Source organism: Aythya marila, assembly GCF_965140915.1.
Source record: "Aythya marila genome assembly, chromosome: Z".
Classification (NCBI taxonomy): domain Eukaryota; kingdom Metazoa; phylum Chordata; class Aves; order Anseriformes; family Anatidae; genus Aythya; species Aythya marila.
The window spans coordinates 68136895-68153006 of NC_139080.1; the positions used below are offsets into that span (position 1 = coordinate 68136895).

A 16112-nucleotide genomic window follows, 5' to 3' on the forward strand; every position below is an offset into this window, starting at 1 on the left:
CTTCACAGAGAGGAAAAAATACATTTTAACCTGATCCATGTGTCCTGATTTCTGAACCGATACATTACCAAAGATTTAAAAAACAGATCAGACTTGCATCAGATTTATCACTTACTCTCATTCTAAGGGCCAAATTAAGAATGCCTTCAAACAAAAAAACTGACAGAAAAAACATCATTCTAGCTGATTGGGATTGCATTACCCAGCAGAAATAACACGATAAAGGGACTACGGTATGAGTAAACATTCAAAGAACCAGTTAACACAACAGGAGAATATACATAATTAATAACCCTGGACAGCTGAAGATTGACTATAGTTCAGTGAATAAAAATGAAAAGACCAAGTGAGAAAATAAATACTATTAAACAGTACAGCTTTAGTTTAACTCTACAGTTTGAATTCATCTCTCAGGACAACAAAGCAGTCCACACCAAAAGATTCAAACACCTATGTTCAAAAAATAACATTTTTTCTACCAATCAGAAGCAGTGTTCAGTATGTCATAGAAAAGACTGGTATTCTTCATCTAAGCAGTATTCTGGTAAATAATCGTTCTGTTGTACTAACAAATTCAGTTTGGCTTGTCATCTTAATGAAGCTATCAGCCAGTACACTACCACATATGTCTATTGCACAGAACTCTCAGACCCAGAAATCAGAAGACTACTACACCTTGCAGGCAATTTTGGCTTAAGAGAAACACTATAAGCACATAGATACAAGTGAAATATCTGTAAGAAGTTACTTCCCCAAACAGCTAGTGGTCTGAAGTCCAAAGCTAAGCACTGCTGCAAGCTAAATGATGCAAGCCTACTCTCCCAGAAGAGTGGTGGGCAAAACTAATTCTTAGTATTATGAATTAATAATACTGGACAGTGAGCTACCCACTAATTTTGGCCATAAATCACTCAATCCACAGCTATTCCTTCAGCTTATCTGAAAGTTCCAAGTGATTGAAGTATAAAGCATACCTCCAAAACTGATAACCATTTTATGTTGCCTAAAAGTAGAAATGAATGGTTTGTGTCTGGACCAACTTGTGTACAACATATATACACATGTATTCTAAATTCAAACTTAATATGTAGTCCTGCACATCACCTATACAGGTGAGTAAAAGTCCCTCCCAAATATGCAGTGACAACCAGAAAGCCTATTTTTATTAGTATGAAAGAAAAACATATATTATAAAACCACTACATAAACCAATAATATTTTATGTAAGCTCATATAATATTGTATTCATATTAGTTTCTTTCAAAATACAGCAGAAATGTCAGAGACATATCAGAAAGGATTACAAGTAGACTTCCACAGAATGACAGAGTAAGAAATCAAATGATGTAGATTTATAGAAAAACAACAAAAAAGCACTATTCTTTACTACTTCTCATAATAAAAAAGCAATACCAATTAATTCAATAGCTACCAGGCATAATGTTTTTTTTTTTAAATGAATACATATCACTTTAGCAAAATTGCACTCAAGTGGTAAAAAAAATCAGAAATCCTGCCAGTACACAATCTGAAACCTCTGTGTTTATTAAGCAGGATATTTCACAAGTGGTAAGCAATCAGTGTTAGGGATGTAAGAGGGCTTCTAAGTCACGAAGTGAGACATAATTTTCCATCAAATAGGTTAACTTCAGTATTCTACTGCTACACTTCCAGCTGAGGTGCCAAAGGCAGGAGACACAATGAACAGATTTTCTCATTCCATACAGTAGCTCCTAAATTCCTAGAATCTGAATCAACAATAGAACTACAGGGCACAAGATTTGACCAAAAAAGCGTCATTGTGAATTCAGCTTCATCCATAAACAGCGTGAATAAATGTGAGTCTGAAAACCAAAGAAATTAAAAAAAGAAATTCAAGATTCCTGTAAAAAGCAAACAATGCTATCTTAAAGAAGGAAGAATCAGGGAACTATGGGCCAGGAAGCCACATCTCAATCCTTGGGAAAGTGATGGAACAGCTAATCCTGGAAGCCATTACCAGGTGCATAAAGAACAAAAAGGGTGACCTGAAGTAGCCAGCATGGGTCCACAATGGGGAAGTCATGCCTGAGCAACCTGATAAGACTTTATGGTGAAACAACTGGCTTGGTAGACAAGGTAAAAGCAGTTACATTGTTTACTTTGACTTCAGAAAGGCTTTCAACAACGTCTCCCCTAACGCTTTAGCAGAGAAGTTGATGAAGTACAGGCTGGATGAGGAGACAGTAAAACAGACCAAAACATCCCTGAACGGCCAGGCTTTGAGGGTGGTTATCAGTAACGTGATGTCTAGCTGGAGGTCAGTAACTAATGGTGTACCTAAGGGATCAATACCAGATCCAGTCCCACTTTAACTTCTTTCATAATGATCTGGCTGATGGGGAGGGGAGGAACATATCTGCAGCAAGTCAGCAGATGACAAAAAAATGGGAGGAATGGTTGAGATGCCAGAGGGTCGGGCTGCCATCCAGAGGGATCTGAACAGGCTGGAGAGATGAGCTGGCAGAAGCCTCTTGACATTCAACAAGGGGAAGTAACAAGTCTTGTACCTGGGAAGGAACAACCCCAGGCACCAGTACAGGCTGGGGGCGGGAGGGGGGCAAACAGCTACAAAGCTGCTTGGCAGAAAATGGCTTGTGGGTCCTAGTGGTCACCACGCTGAGCATGAGCCTTCAACACACCCTTCCTGCAAAGAGGGCCAGTGGTGTCCTAAGCCTGCATCAGGCAAAGCATTGCCAGCAGGTGAACGGACATGATCGTTCTCCTCTCTCTACTCAGCACTGGTGAATGCACACCCAGGAGTGCCGGTTCCAGTTCTGGGCTCCCCAGCACATAAGAGACATGGACACACTGGAGAGAATCGAGCAAAGGGCCATGAAGATGATGAAGGGACTGGAGCACCTCTCCTGTGAGGAAAGGCTAAGAGACGGAATTGTTCAGCCTGGAGAAGAGAAGGCTTAGGGAGATCTTATCAATGTATATATGAAGACCTGAAATGGGGGGTGCAAATATCCTCCTCCCTGCAAGAGCAAGGCTCTTTTCAGTGATGCCCAGTGCCCAGACAAGAATCAATGGGCACAAACCAAAACACGAGAAGTTCCCTTGACCATCAGGATACACTTTTTTTTTTTACTGTGAGGGTGCCTAAGCCCAGACTGGCACAAGTTGCCCAGAGAGGCTGTGGAGTCTCCCTCCTCCGGATCTTCAAAAGCCACCTAAGCACGGTCCTGGGCACAGTCCTGGGCAGCTTGCTCTGCATAGCCTTGCCTGAGGACCAGATGGCCTCCAGAGGTCCCTGCCAGCTTCAACTATCTTGCAATTATGTTGCTGGCAAGTATGAGGAGAGAACTGTCACTTCCTTTTGCCATATATACATATTCCTTCTGTGGGAGAAGTGAGCAAACTGGGAATTTGCACACAGCCACATAAACAAGTTTGTAAAGTACTTATATATGGAGGGCACATTTATGGGACCAGGTCTTTTAAACAATGTTTTAACCATATATACATTCCAGAGAGTATTAATAATTAGATACACCTCTTTAAAGAAGCTAACATAATCTCTAAATCAGTCTAAAAATCTAAATTGTAAAACCAATCTAAAAAACAATCAGTCCCTAAGTGTTTTCCAGTATTTCAACTTTTTTTTTTTAAAGTAATTCAAGAGATACTGATGAAAATTTATAGAGTTTGCTAATACAATATATCTTAAGACAATACTTAGCCCACTATTTCTCAATGTGCACCAATATAGCAAATATGTGCTAATATACAACTACTTACAGAATACAGAGGGGAATAAATGAAAGCCTTGTGCAGCCATCTACTACACTCATAGTCTTATGAATCACCTTGTAGTGTCTTATAAGGAGATCACTAGTTCCTCTTCCATTATCCCTAAATATTTTCTCCTACATGCCTTGTTAGCAGAAAAAAAAATAAAAAATACCGTGCTTTAGCAATTAGTTCTGTGCATTTAATCCTTTGGCTATGGAAATGCTCTCTTGAACATCACAGTCTCACTACACTGAAGTCTACAGAATAAAGACTTTACAGGTTTTTCAAAACATACTGAGAAAGTATGTTCAAGCAGTTCAATTAAACTATACCTTAAGGCATACATTCATACTTGAGCTGATACTCAACCTGCAATCCAGGCTAGTTATGTAAATAACGTTAGAAGAAAAAGCGAATGACACTGTATTTTTATAGTTGCTTTTGTGCAAGCATAATTACAAATGACAGTTTAAAACTACGTTCTATGGGATGTAAAGCACTAGCAAAGTGTTATTCCATTACATGAGATGGTGGTGAAGGCACAAAGAGTCTCCAAAGCCATAAAACACACCAGAAGTATTCAATGTTGCAGGCCTCACACAAAACTGCAGATGCAAACACAGAAATGTCATCCCCGAAGGAAGTCACAGAAGGACCACAGGTGTGAAGGGTACAAGTTCTAGCATAGCTAGAATTCCAAATAAATGATGACCAAAGTTGCTTGCACTAGATTCTCATTTGTTGAAAACCAAGCAGCAAAATAGAGATCACTGCATAGTTTGTCTCACGAAAATTCTTGTGCAGTACTTTCAGAATTACCTCCCATTCAGAGCACACGTTATATTCTGAGAAGTAAACCTTACAAACTTATAATTTCACTTTGTTTTCAGATTGCTCACTTCTCTCAAATGGAAAGTCATACTTACCTATATAATCAGCGTACCTCTGACCATTTAAACTCTGAAACTTGTATGCTTGGCATTGTAAATATTATTAAAAAAAAAAACAAAAAAAAAAACAGAAGCCAAAAATATTATGTGCAACTCTTCTTTTTTGGTGTGTGTGTTATCAGCCATTTTCTTGGTTAGTTAGTAGATTTTTCTTATGTGCAGAACTCTACAAGTTGTGTGTCTAAAATTACACAGTTTTCCAAATGATCAAGTTTAAGTACTTGGAAAAAAATCAACTGCAATGCAATCGTGTATATCTTTAGACTTTGTCACTGACATGTCTTCCCAAAATGTGCATTTTACACCCAAAAGTTTAAAAGCTGCTGCTACAAACTATGTTCTGATTTTGTCAGTGTACTATGTATTCCTTATCTATCACATTTATTTCCTATGTACTTTTCACTAAACAAATCATAGAGTAACAAACTCAATTTTATACTAGCAAGATACATAGCAACAATAAAAGCAAAGCAAGATCAATTAAGTTCAACAGTTTTGTGGAACTATTTGATCCTGTCTGACACTGATAGTTTTGTATACACATCTCGTAATGCAGCTGAAGGCTTATTAAGAATCACAGTATGTTATACCTGCTCACAGATGTGATCATTTACACCTAAAGATCCAATGAAACTTCACTACCCTGACCACATTTAACCACTACCTAATAAGCACCCTTCTTGTTTTGTTTTTCAGCACCTTGACTTGTCATCAATTTTGTATTTTAGACTTCTTGCTTTAAAACACAGCTATATAGCTTTACTCTCTTAAATTAAAAAAATAAATTACCTTCTGAGGGGTCAAAACCCTCTGCCTGAACTTTTCAATTGTATCTTGACCTGCAGCTGCCCATGCACTGGCAAACGCTTCAGCTTTGTCTTGATCCAGGTGAATACTTTGCAGCTGTTGTTGCAGCGAAGCAGGCTTCAGATTGTGATAAACTGCCTGTTTGAATGAAAAATAACTGCTATTGTTGAAGTATTGTTCTAAATATTGTGCCAGCAAAATTCTACCACAGATGGCCATCATATCCACCCAAGATTTTAATTAGCAACTCTACTGTGGGACTGCAAACACCCTGTTCATATTAACCCTTTCACTGAGCAGAGCGTAACTATCCCAATTATATCTCAAAGTGCAGTATTACAAATGAGTCTCCTCAAGACAGACAAACTATGAAAAATGTATATGTAGACTAGTTCTCAGTATACCTCTATATTTCTCCACTGTAAATATGGTAAAGCTGCCATCACTGAAAAAAAAAAAAAAAAGAAAAAAAAAAGAAAAGGCTTTAAGGTCAACTGTGACCAGGAAAAAAAGACAGCTTTTCCCAATTACACCCACATGAGCATTGATTTTAGTGACAAACATTCTATATCATAGACAGGCCTCCACTTTAAAAACAGGACTCCATCAGCCTCCCAATCTCCTCTATTCCTTCCCTTCCCCCCTCAAAAAAAAAAAAAAAAAAAAAAATCAACACATACAGCAAAAACCATGCAGCAGCTTTATTTCTGTGGGTCCATATAGATGGAAAGGCTATTAAAAAATGTATGCTTTGACAGAACAAGCAGCTATTCTAAAAAAAAATAAAAAAAATCAGTTGGAACATAGAGTCCTCATGCAACATGTATCACACCTGAGAATCTTCTTTGGACTGATCAGTACTTTTTTTTTTAAATGCAAAAAAACAGTAAGTCCTGGAACATGTAACTACTCTTTCTATTCACCCGCAGTAATTATACTAAAGCAGACAAATTAAATTAAGAACAGAGAATAATACAAGTAAACTCCTGTCTGGCTGAGATGAAATTTCGAAATTCCAGTCTGGATGTGACCAGTGTTTCTTTTAACTTCTCATGTATTCACTGTCTGTTTGTTCTCTTTTTAATATCGTGGAATATGTTAACCAAGCTAACTCATGTTAAATTGACACGTGCAGGAAAGGACGATTCACATCTCATGACATACCTGATTGCCATCAGTATGCACGCCAAACACAGACTGCACTCACTGTACTTGCATGGGATTGTATCAACAACACTGCGGCTGTCTCGACCTCTAAGATAAAGTTACCTATTTAAAATGTCGTATCTTGGCAACCCACCTGATTGGTAAACCACAGCAGAAACAGAGAACCTCCTCTGTGTAAAAGTCCCCTAGCTGTACATCATGCGGTCACCTACTCATACAGACACTAGAACTACAGCTCTTTTACTGCTCACCTAAAAATAAGAGGAAAGACTACACCTTATTACCAGTATTTCCCTCACAGCCATACAGAGGTGGTTTCCATCGCCTTTATTTACTTTATTTAGAAACTCATCCCACAAATGCAATGAGTCCAATTCAGATCAGCAAAGTGTGCAAAGTAAAGCTGTAAAATCATGCCCACAAGACATGCATAATTTACTACAGATACATGTTTTCACAAATTACTTTTTAGCTGCACATCTATATTTTAAATTCACAATCTGATAAAAAATATATATTTAAAAATTCACAATGATAAAAATGATGTACCTGCTCCAAAATGAATGATATAGTTTCAAGAACTAGATGAAGATCCTGCTTTTCCAACGAAAAAGCTATTTGAAGTTTTTCTTCTTCCTCTTCACTGAAGCTACTTTCAGCCTGAAGCACAAAAATAGTTACTGCTGACATTCCATTTGGCTGCCATAAACATATTTGCCCAAAGAAAAGCTTTCTCCCCATTTTTATAAACATAGTATTTGTCCTGTTTTTCTAAATGGATAAAGTAAAGCCCTTCTCCGGCAGAAAAAGACAACGTAATACAATGTTTCATCTCAATGAATATGAGATTTACACGATATTGTGGGCTTTTATCACAATCAATTAAAAAACACCACAAAAAAATGCTTTCTACTTAAACTTGAGAACTACTAAGGAAATGCGTATCTTTTGACTACATCAGATTGTCTCCAATAAACTTTTACAAGTAAAAAGAAGAAAAGTACGAAGTGCACTATTCCAAAGAAAACTGAAGGCAAAGCAGTTTTGTAGTTACTTATGCAGGCTTCTTCCACTCCAGATTCTCCTTTTGAAAAATGCCTACGCTGTTATAGAGAAAATGAAGCCCTAATGTAAGCTGTTTTGAAACTCAGATTTCAGTAGAATCTATAGCACACCATATTACTGAAGATTACTAAGAACGTGCTGTACTTTTAAATACAGCAGTTATGTTTATTATACTACAGTAAATTAAAGAGTAATTTAAATGCAGATATTGTCATCTTTTCAAATGTAATTACTAATAGTTGATGCTACAAACATCAAAACACCATATTTAGGCCACTTAATAAGCCAAAACTGCAAAGCTCCACAAAAAAAGCAATTGAGCTGTCAGAATAAACAAAATGAGGCAATTACAGAAAAAAACTTCAGTGATTAGAGTTTGTAGCAAGAATATCAAAATGGAAATGTTATTTCAATCATTAGAAACCATACTGCAATATCAGCAACACGCAAGCTAGTAATTTTGGTAGGGAGAAATCAGGAATCGCAGCAAATAACCCAAATAGCCCTTACAGCCTCGGAGCTATGACTTGTAGTAAGGTTTTATTTTCTGTCAGCGCTACTTCTAACCTGTGATGTTTTAGTGTTTATGTGCACGTAAAGCAGATCGTGTTTGCTTTCTTATTTCTTTCTAAACAAAAAAAAAAAAAAGGGAATATGCAAAATGTGACACTGAAATATATATATATTTATAAATAAATATATATATTGTGTATATATGTATATATTTATATGTACATATAAACAAATACATATATTTATACGTACATATATATAGGTGTACATATATATATGTATATAAATATGTATATATGTGTTTATATGTATGTATATATATATACACATATATATACATACATTCTTCCATGTATGTATATATATATATATGGAAGAAATCCTCAACAAAATCATTTCTGTTTTAACACTTTGCTTGTTGTTTCCCCCTGCAACATGTTGTGCCAAAACCAGATTCAAACTCCGCTCGACTTTTTGACCGTGGGGCGAAACGGACTCCTGACGTGCCTTCTGCCACGCCGCTGAAAGAAGTGAACGAAACCAGCAAAAAAAAAAAAAAAAAAAAAAAACACAACAAAACCTGGCAGGAAAAGGTGACAAAAGTGCCCGTTTACGGCTTCTTTCCGACCTCACCCCTCCCCAGGCTCTGGCCCACGGCCACAGCACGGCCCGGGGGGGGACGGGGGGGAGGATGGAGGGGGGGCGCCCACCGGAGCGGCCCCTCCTGCGGGCACAGCCCCAGCCCCAGCCCCGGCCCCGGCCCCGGCCCCGTCCATGGGGCCCCCGCCCGCCCGCCCCGACCTTCAGGTGCAGCTTCTGCAGCAGGCGGGACAGCAGCCGCGGGAAGCGGCCCGGGTCCACGGCGTTCAGCAGCGACACGGCCCGGCGGATGCTGCGGGGAAGGAGACGAGGAGGTGAGAGGAGGAGGAGGGGGGGGTGGGGGGGGAGGTCGGGGGGGTCCCGCCCCGGTGCCGGGCAGCCGCTACCTGTCGGTCTCCGGCACAACGGGCGCCGCCATGGCTGCCGCTGCCGCCCCGCCCCGCAACGGCGGCGCGGTGGGGCCAAGCGCCGCCCGGGGCGGTGCCGTGGCGGGGCTCCGCCGTGGGGGAAATGGCGGGAGGCGGGGTGGGGGCGAGGGGCGGGCGGGAGGTGAGGCGGCGGGGCGCGAAGGGGGGAGGAGGTGGTGGCAGGCGGGATGTGGAGATAATGGGGGAGTTGTGAGAAATGTGTTGCAGATAGGCCCGCTGCAACCCTGGGTCTGTGAAGTGAGGGGGTTTTAGTGGTAGATGATGGAGTTGTAGGATCGTTAATGCTGGAGAAGCCCTCTGAGATCATCTGGTCCAACCATCGCCCTGCTACCAGTGTCACCCACTAAACCATGTCCCCAAGCACCACATCCAGCCTCTCCTTGAACACCCCCAGGGATGGTGACTCCACCACCTCCCTGGGCAGCCTGTCCCAACGCCTGACAGCTCTTTCTGAGCAGAACTGCCTCCTCATTGCCAACCTGACCCTCCCCTGGCACAACTCGAGGCCATTCCCTCTGGTCCTGTCACTAGTAACCTGCGAGAAGAGGCCGACCCCCAGTTCCCCACACCTTCCTCTCAGGTAGCTGTAGTGAGCAGTAAGGTCACCCCTGAGCCTCCTCTTCTCCAGACCAAACAACCCCAGTGCCCTTAGCCTAGACACGCTCCAGGGCCTCGATGTCCTTCTTGTACTGAGGGGCCCAAACCTGCACACAGCACTCAAGGTACAGCCTCACCAGGGCAGAGTACAGGGGGACGATCTCCTCCCTGCTCCTGCTGGCTGCACTATTCCTGACACAAGCCAGGATGCTGTTGGCCTCCTTGGCCACCTGGGCACACAGCTGGCTCATGTTCAGGTGAGCATCGACCAGCACCCCCAGATCCTTTTCCTCTGCACAGCTTTCCAGCCACTCTGCCCCAAGCCTGCAGCACTGCATGGGGTTGTTGTGGTCAAAGTGCAGGACCCAGCACTTGGCCATGTTGAACCTCATCCCACTGGCCTCTGCCCATCGACCCAACCTGTCCAGGTCCCTCTGCAGGGCCTTCCCACCCTCCAGCAGAAGGTCAGCTGAGATTTCAGCCATGGCCTGTGCAGATGGAGGCCTCCTTAAACCATCGTCAGCATGAGAGGAGCAGCAGCCTTGGCTGTACCCAACTGGAGCTTTGCAGTGAGAGCTCCTGGCTGAGGCCTGGTGTCCTAACTCTTACCAGAAGGTGGACTTGCAGTATCTTACTAAAGGCAGCAACATTTGTCATGCTATTGTTCTGGGCTGAAATGTAATTATGGTCAACTATTTCATCTGTTTTTCTTTATAGAGCTCTGAAAAGGCACTATTCTTGTGATAATTTTTTTTGGCTGGAAAATAAAAATGAGTATTTCATTCCATGCTGAATAACGTAAGTTCGTGTTCTAGGAAGTCTCCCCGGAGAGCAGGATTTTATGAACATTGTTCAGTCAAAATGAGCAAGGGAGACTGCAAGTCTAGACAATTGCTTACTTATTTTAAAAAAGTTCTAGCTGATGCAGGTATGGTATGTGCTACTTGGGTTTGCTGCCAGTTCTCTGCTTTTATAAATGCATATATAAGTTGTAATATTTTAAAGTGCTTTCTTTCACGCTTTGCTGCATCAAATGAATGTTTGAAATGAGCAGCCAAAACAATAAGCATTAAAAAGTTATCTGGACATGATCCTGAGCAACCTGCGCGACCTGGACCTGCTGCACACAGGAGGTTTGACTAGAGACCTCTGGAGGCTGATGTGATTCTGTGATCAAAGACTCAGTGACAGGAATAAGATGACTTGATTGGAAATAATAAATAATGAAGTGAACCTGAGGTGGTACTCTCAAGTGCACAATTACATGTTTTTTTCTTCATGCCTTTTTTCTGATAGGGAAGTAAACGTGTAGAAAGTAAATAACACACAGCAATGAGTACTACAGGCTACTACAGGCTACTGCCAGAAAGGCATTATTTATTCATAAAAATAAATTATAAAAAGTCATGATGACATGTACATCCATTCATTTCTTGTTGCTTTGCACACATCTGTGATACATTTTTCAATGTGAATAATAGATTTTTTTTTTCACTGAGCAAGTGAAATTACCCAATTTAACATATTTTATGAGTTTCCTTAACTATCCGTATAGTTAAAACAAATGTTGACCCCAAATGTTCCATTTAGACATGCAAATGAATGTTGTAGGGCCTATTAGATTCATCTGCTCAGATCCTATGACAAAATCTTAAGCACAGTGACTGAGATTTCAGAGCATTTAACTGCCAATGAGAGTTAGGAATCTTACTACAATAAAACTGTCTTGAAAAGCTCAGGCTCACCTGCTTTGCATTTCCAGAAATTGAGCTGTGTATTCTGTTTTTTTCACAAATATTGAACAAACCTTTGTGTTACTTTCCTATGGTTTATTTTACAGACTTTTCTCATCACCTAACTGTTAAGCTAGAATGCATTTAGGTATCTCTTTCTGACATGATCTCTTTTTAAAATACTTGTATGACTATCGGAGATAACAGACTATATAGACCATGAAAAGGATGTAAAGTTAGGAATTACAGAATACTTTCTACACTAGGTTATTTCAGCATTGTAATGTATTGCATAAGGTAGTTTTAAAAGTTCTTTCATTAGTGGTTTTAAAGCATAGAGAGACAAAAAACCTGTCAAGACAGGTGGGCAGTAAAAATGTAGAAAGTGAGTAAAGGTTATCTAGTATTGAGGATAACAGGCTCTTGAAAGCCTACCAGTACCTTTTTTCTTTGAGCATATAATTTTCTCTGTTTTCTTGTGTCCTTTTGGTCCACTTTTAGTGCCACAGGCTGTTATTTGCAGTGTCATTCTGTTCATTTTCAGTTACCACAGTTATTTTTCCTTATTTCCACAATTCTAAAAGTTCTTTACAAAAGTGTTTGGAACTCCTTCAGGATATGATTTGTACAATGTCCCTGACACTTACTGACTAAATAATTGTCCTACAACTCAGTGAAAATAAAATAGTAATGTTTCACATCAATTTTCGTTTGCTAACGATTATCTCACAGGTGGCTTAAGCAATTTCAGTTAGCAAACTATAAAATTGTGTGGCAGGAATTGAATTTGGGCTTTTACCTAATATTAAATAGCACAATTCTGCAAATCTTGTTGGAGAAAAAAAAAAAAATGTATTTTAAGTGTTTCAGTTAGATCATGTCTGTCAGAAATAAATACTTCCCTGTTGCTGGCTATGACTGTTACCATTAAGAAACAATGTGCCATTCTTTCTATGCCATTATTTGAGTTCCACTGAGTGAATAATCTCGTTAAAATCAACAGGGTTCTACTCAAATTGAATAAGGGTGGGGGACTCTCACTTTATCAGTCCTATGTGTCAGTTTATTATATACTATTTTTATGCTTATTTGTGAACACTCACATCTATTCATGTGAACGGAGTAAAATTATTTGGATCGTGTCGTCACTCGCAACAGAAATCAGAGTTGCACAGCCTACTCCTTTAATGAAATGCAACTGTGAGCACACAGGAGATTTGGTCATGGACAATGGACTTCAATTTATTCCATTATAACATGAACAGACATGATCCTGTAAGGGAACAGCATTCATACACTTGCACCTGAGTGGAGGTGAAAGCAGGTCAGTAGTGGCATGGTCATGCTAGTGGGTAAAAAATATATTGCCCTCTACAAATAATAGGATGGAAAATCTTTCAATGGTTCATGCGAAGATTATAAACTAGAGTTAATGGAATGTAACTATGGCCTTCTAGCATATTTTAAATTGTTAGCTTAGACTTGATGTATCCATTTCTCTAACAGAATGGAATCAAACAAAATCAACCACTGAAACATGCATAATTTATTTTAAAATGTTATAAGATTATGAAAAACATGTTAAAGGAGAAGCTACAATCAGTATTGCTCTTACTAGCTAAGAAATTCAGCAGAGCCGCAACAACTGTAATCAATTTGGTGCAAATATTTTTTTAAGGCATATTTAAATATCTAGAAAGTATCAATCTGTATTTCTTCAGTCAAGTTCTTCTGGTTTTCCCACTGAAGTCTATCAACTCTATATTCTACTTTCATTTGGATGTATATAAAGTTCTGCTCTTATAGGAGGTTAAAAAGACCATGGAAACTATCTGGAAAAGATTTCAAAGTACTTTAAAAAAAAAAATTTATGGGTTTCTGTGTTTGCATGAATCAGAGGCTGGCAAATTATAGAGTTACTTCAACAAATGCTGGCACATACTAATGTAAGTTCAATAATGGCATGGACACATTTTTCTCTAAATAATGCAATAGAATTGAATGGCGCTGTGCCAATATGCAGAAGTTCATTTGAAGGCAGGAGGAATAGTTTAGTGGTTGGAGGTTGTGACTGAAGTATCTAGACTTTCTGCAGTCACAGGTCTGACATCTCCCAGGACTAACTGTCCATCATTTTGAAGCACTAAAGGTAATCCGAGTACCAGTCACTTTACTGCAGTTACCTAGAATCAATCAGGTCTTAAGGCAGACAGGAATCCTGTAGCACTTCATACAAGATTTGGGAGCTTGCTTTGGGGAAAAAAAATAATCTCAATGTTCTGCCTATTGTTTTAAAGTGGTAAAATCTGTTCCATTCCTAGTGTTTATTTCATTTCATGCTAGTACGCATATATAACTGTAGATGAATACTCATGGAGTCTTTAAATCAGAGGAGTTATACATAAATAAAAAATAAAAGTTGGTTTTGAGTGTGCAACACTGCAGGAAGGATTTGCAAGCATTGTACAAGGAAAAGTCAGCATTATTTTGCCATGTATCAGTATGGAAACAGATGAACACACAGAAGTTATGGCCTTCCTATAGCTGTCTATCTGTAAACCCTTGTGTCGCAGTACTTAGTGGTGACATTGTCCTTTGATTTGAGAGACAGTTTTAGTCTGCCTTCTTATCACAGAATCATAGAATATCCTGAGTTGGAAGGAACCCACAAGGATCATGGAAGTCCAACTCCTGCCTCTGCACAGGACTACCCAGAAATCAGACTGTATATCTGAGAGCATCATCCAAATGTTACTTGAACTCTGTAAGGCTCAGTGCAGTGACCACTGCCCTGGGGAGCCTGTCCCAGTGCCTGACCACCCTCTGGGTGCAGACCCTTTCCCTAACCCCCAGCCTGACCCTCCCCTGTCCCAGCTCCATGCCGTCCCCTCGGGTCCTGTCGCTGTCCCCAGAGAGCAGAGCTCAGCGCCTGCCCCTCCGCTCCCCTCGTGAGGGAGCTGCAGGCCGCCATGAGGCCTCCCCTCAGCCTGCTCTGCTTGGGGCTGAACAAAACAAGGCACCTCAGCTGCTCCTCATACGCCTTCCACTCCAGACCCTTCAGTGTCTTTGAAGCCCTCCTTTGGACACTAACAGTTTTATGTCCTTTTTATACTGTGGTGCCCAAAAACATGCGTAGTACTCAAGGTGGGGGTGCACCAGCAGCCTCAGAGCAGAACAGGACAATCCCTCCCCTTGACTGGCTAGCAATGTCATGCTTGTTGCACCCCAGGGTATGGTTATCTCTTTTGGATCCCAGGGCACACTGCTGACTCATATTCAACTTGCTTTTGACCAAAACACCCAGATTCTCTCCAGATTCCCAAGATGATTGAAAAATAGTGGAGAGATGTCTTGCAATACCGTCAGCCATCTCTCTGAGTACCCTGGGATGAATCCCATCAGTCCCCATAGACTTTCATGCATCCAGCAGGAGAAGTAAGTCCCGCGCAAGTTTGGGCTTGGCTGGGAGTTTACTGTAGTCACAGTCCTCCAGCTCAGGGCACTTGGGATCCCAGAGCACATCATTGGTGTTGAAGACAGAGGTGAAGAAGGCAAAGAAGGTGAATAAGGCAAAGGTCTCTTCTTTATCTATTTATCTCTATTTGTGAGGTGACAGTCCTCATCATGTAACAGAGCGATGTTTGCTGTGGTTCTCCTTTTGCTGTTAACATATATTTAAAAAAAAAAAAAAAAAAACTTTTTATTGTTCCCCACAGTACTGGCCAGTTTAAACTGTAATTGAGCCTTGGCCATACAAATTTTCTCACCCTTATCTGTCACCTACAGAGGCAAACAGCATCTTACTAGTCCTCCCATGTCGCGTGACCTCACTTCCAGTGGCTGTACACTTTCTGTTTCTACCTAAGCTCTAGAAGATCCCTGTTCAGCCTAACCAACCTTCTGCCCTGCCTGCTTTACTTTCAACATTTTGTAATTGTCTGTTCCTGTGCTCTGAAGAGGTAGTACTTAAAAACTGGCCAGCACTGATGGACTCCAAGGCCCTCAAATGCAGTTTCCCAGGGGACCTTATTAACTGTTCCTTGAGTCTGGAGTCTGTTCTCCCCATATCCAGGGTTGAAGTTTTGGTGGCAATTCTCCTCCTATCACCAAAGATTTTAAACTTGACTACTTCATTGGCACTTTGACCAAGATAGCCACCAATTGCCACCTTGCCCATGAAACCTTCTCTGTTCACAAGCAACAGATCTAGGAGGCACCTTTCCTACTTGTCTCCCTAAGTACTTGTACCAAGAAGTTATCATCCTGGTGTTTTGGGAACCTCCTGGACCCACGTGTATCAGCTGTGTGGCATTCCCAGTCAACATCTAGCAAGTTGATGTAACCCCTAAGGACAAGGGTGGCTGATCTATAGGTATCACTGAGTTCCTTAAAAATGATTCATCAGTGTCATCATCCTGGCTGGGTGGTCTATAGTAGACTCCACAACAACATCCCCTTTATTAGCTCTGACCTAG

General features: G+C 40.7%; 1 protein-coding gene across 2 annotated transcripts in view; it reads right to left on the reverse strand.

Moving 5' to 3' along the window:
- The window catches only part of COMMD10 (COMM domain containing 10), a 104519-nt gene extending 95186 nt beyond the window's left edge, over positions 1-9333 (reverse strand). Inside the window, exons 1-4 of one of the 2 annotated variants that reach the window (XM_082782570.1) lie at positions 9266-9332; positions 9081-9171; positions 7251-7361; positions 5517-5672 (exon numbers count right to left, since the gene is read on the reverse strand). In XM_082782570.1, the coding sequence (XP_082638696.1) occupies positions 5517-5672; positions 7251-7361; positions 9081-9171; positions 9266-9297 (390 nt within the window). In that variant the 5' untranslated portion in view covers positions 9298-9332. Of the gene's footprint in view, positions 1-5516; positions 5673-7250; positions 7362-9080; positions 9172-9265 lie in introns of both variants that reach the window. The other variant, XM_082782571.1, reaches the window with a different exon arrangement.
- Positions 9334-16112: the final 6779 nt, after the last annotated feature.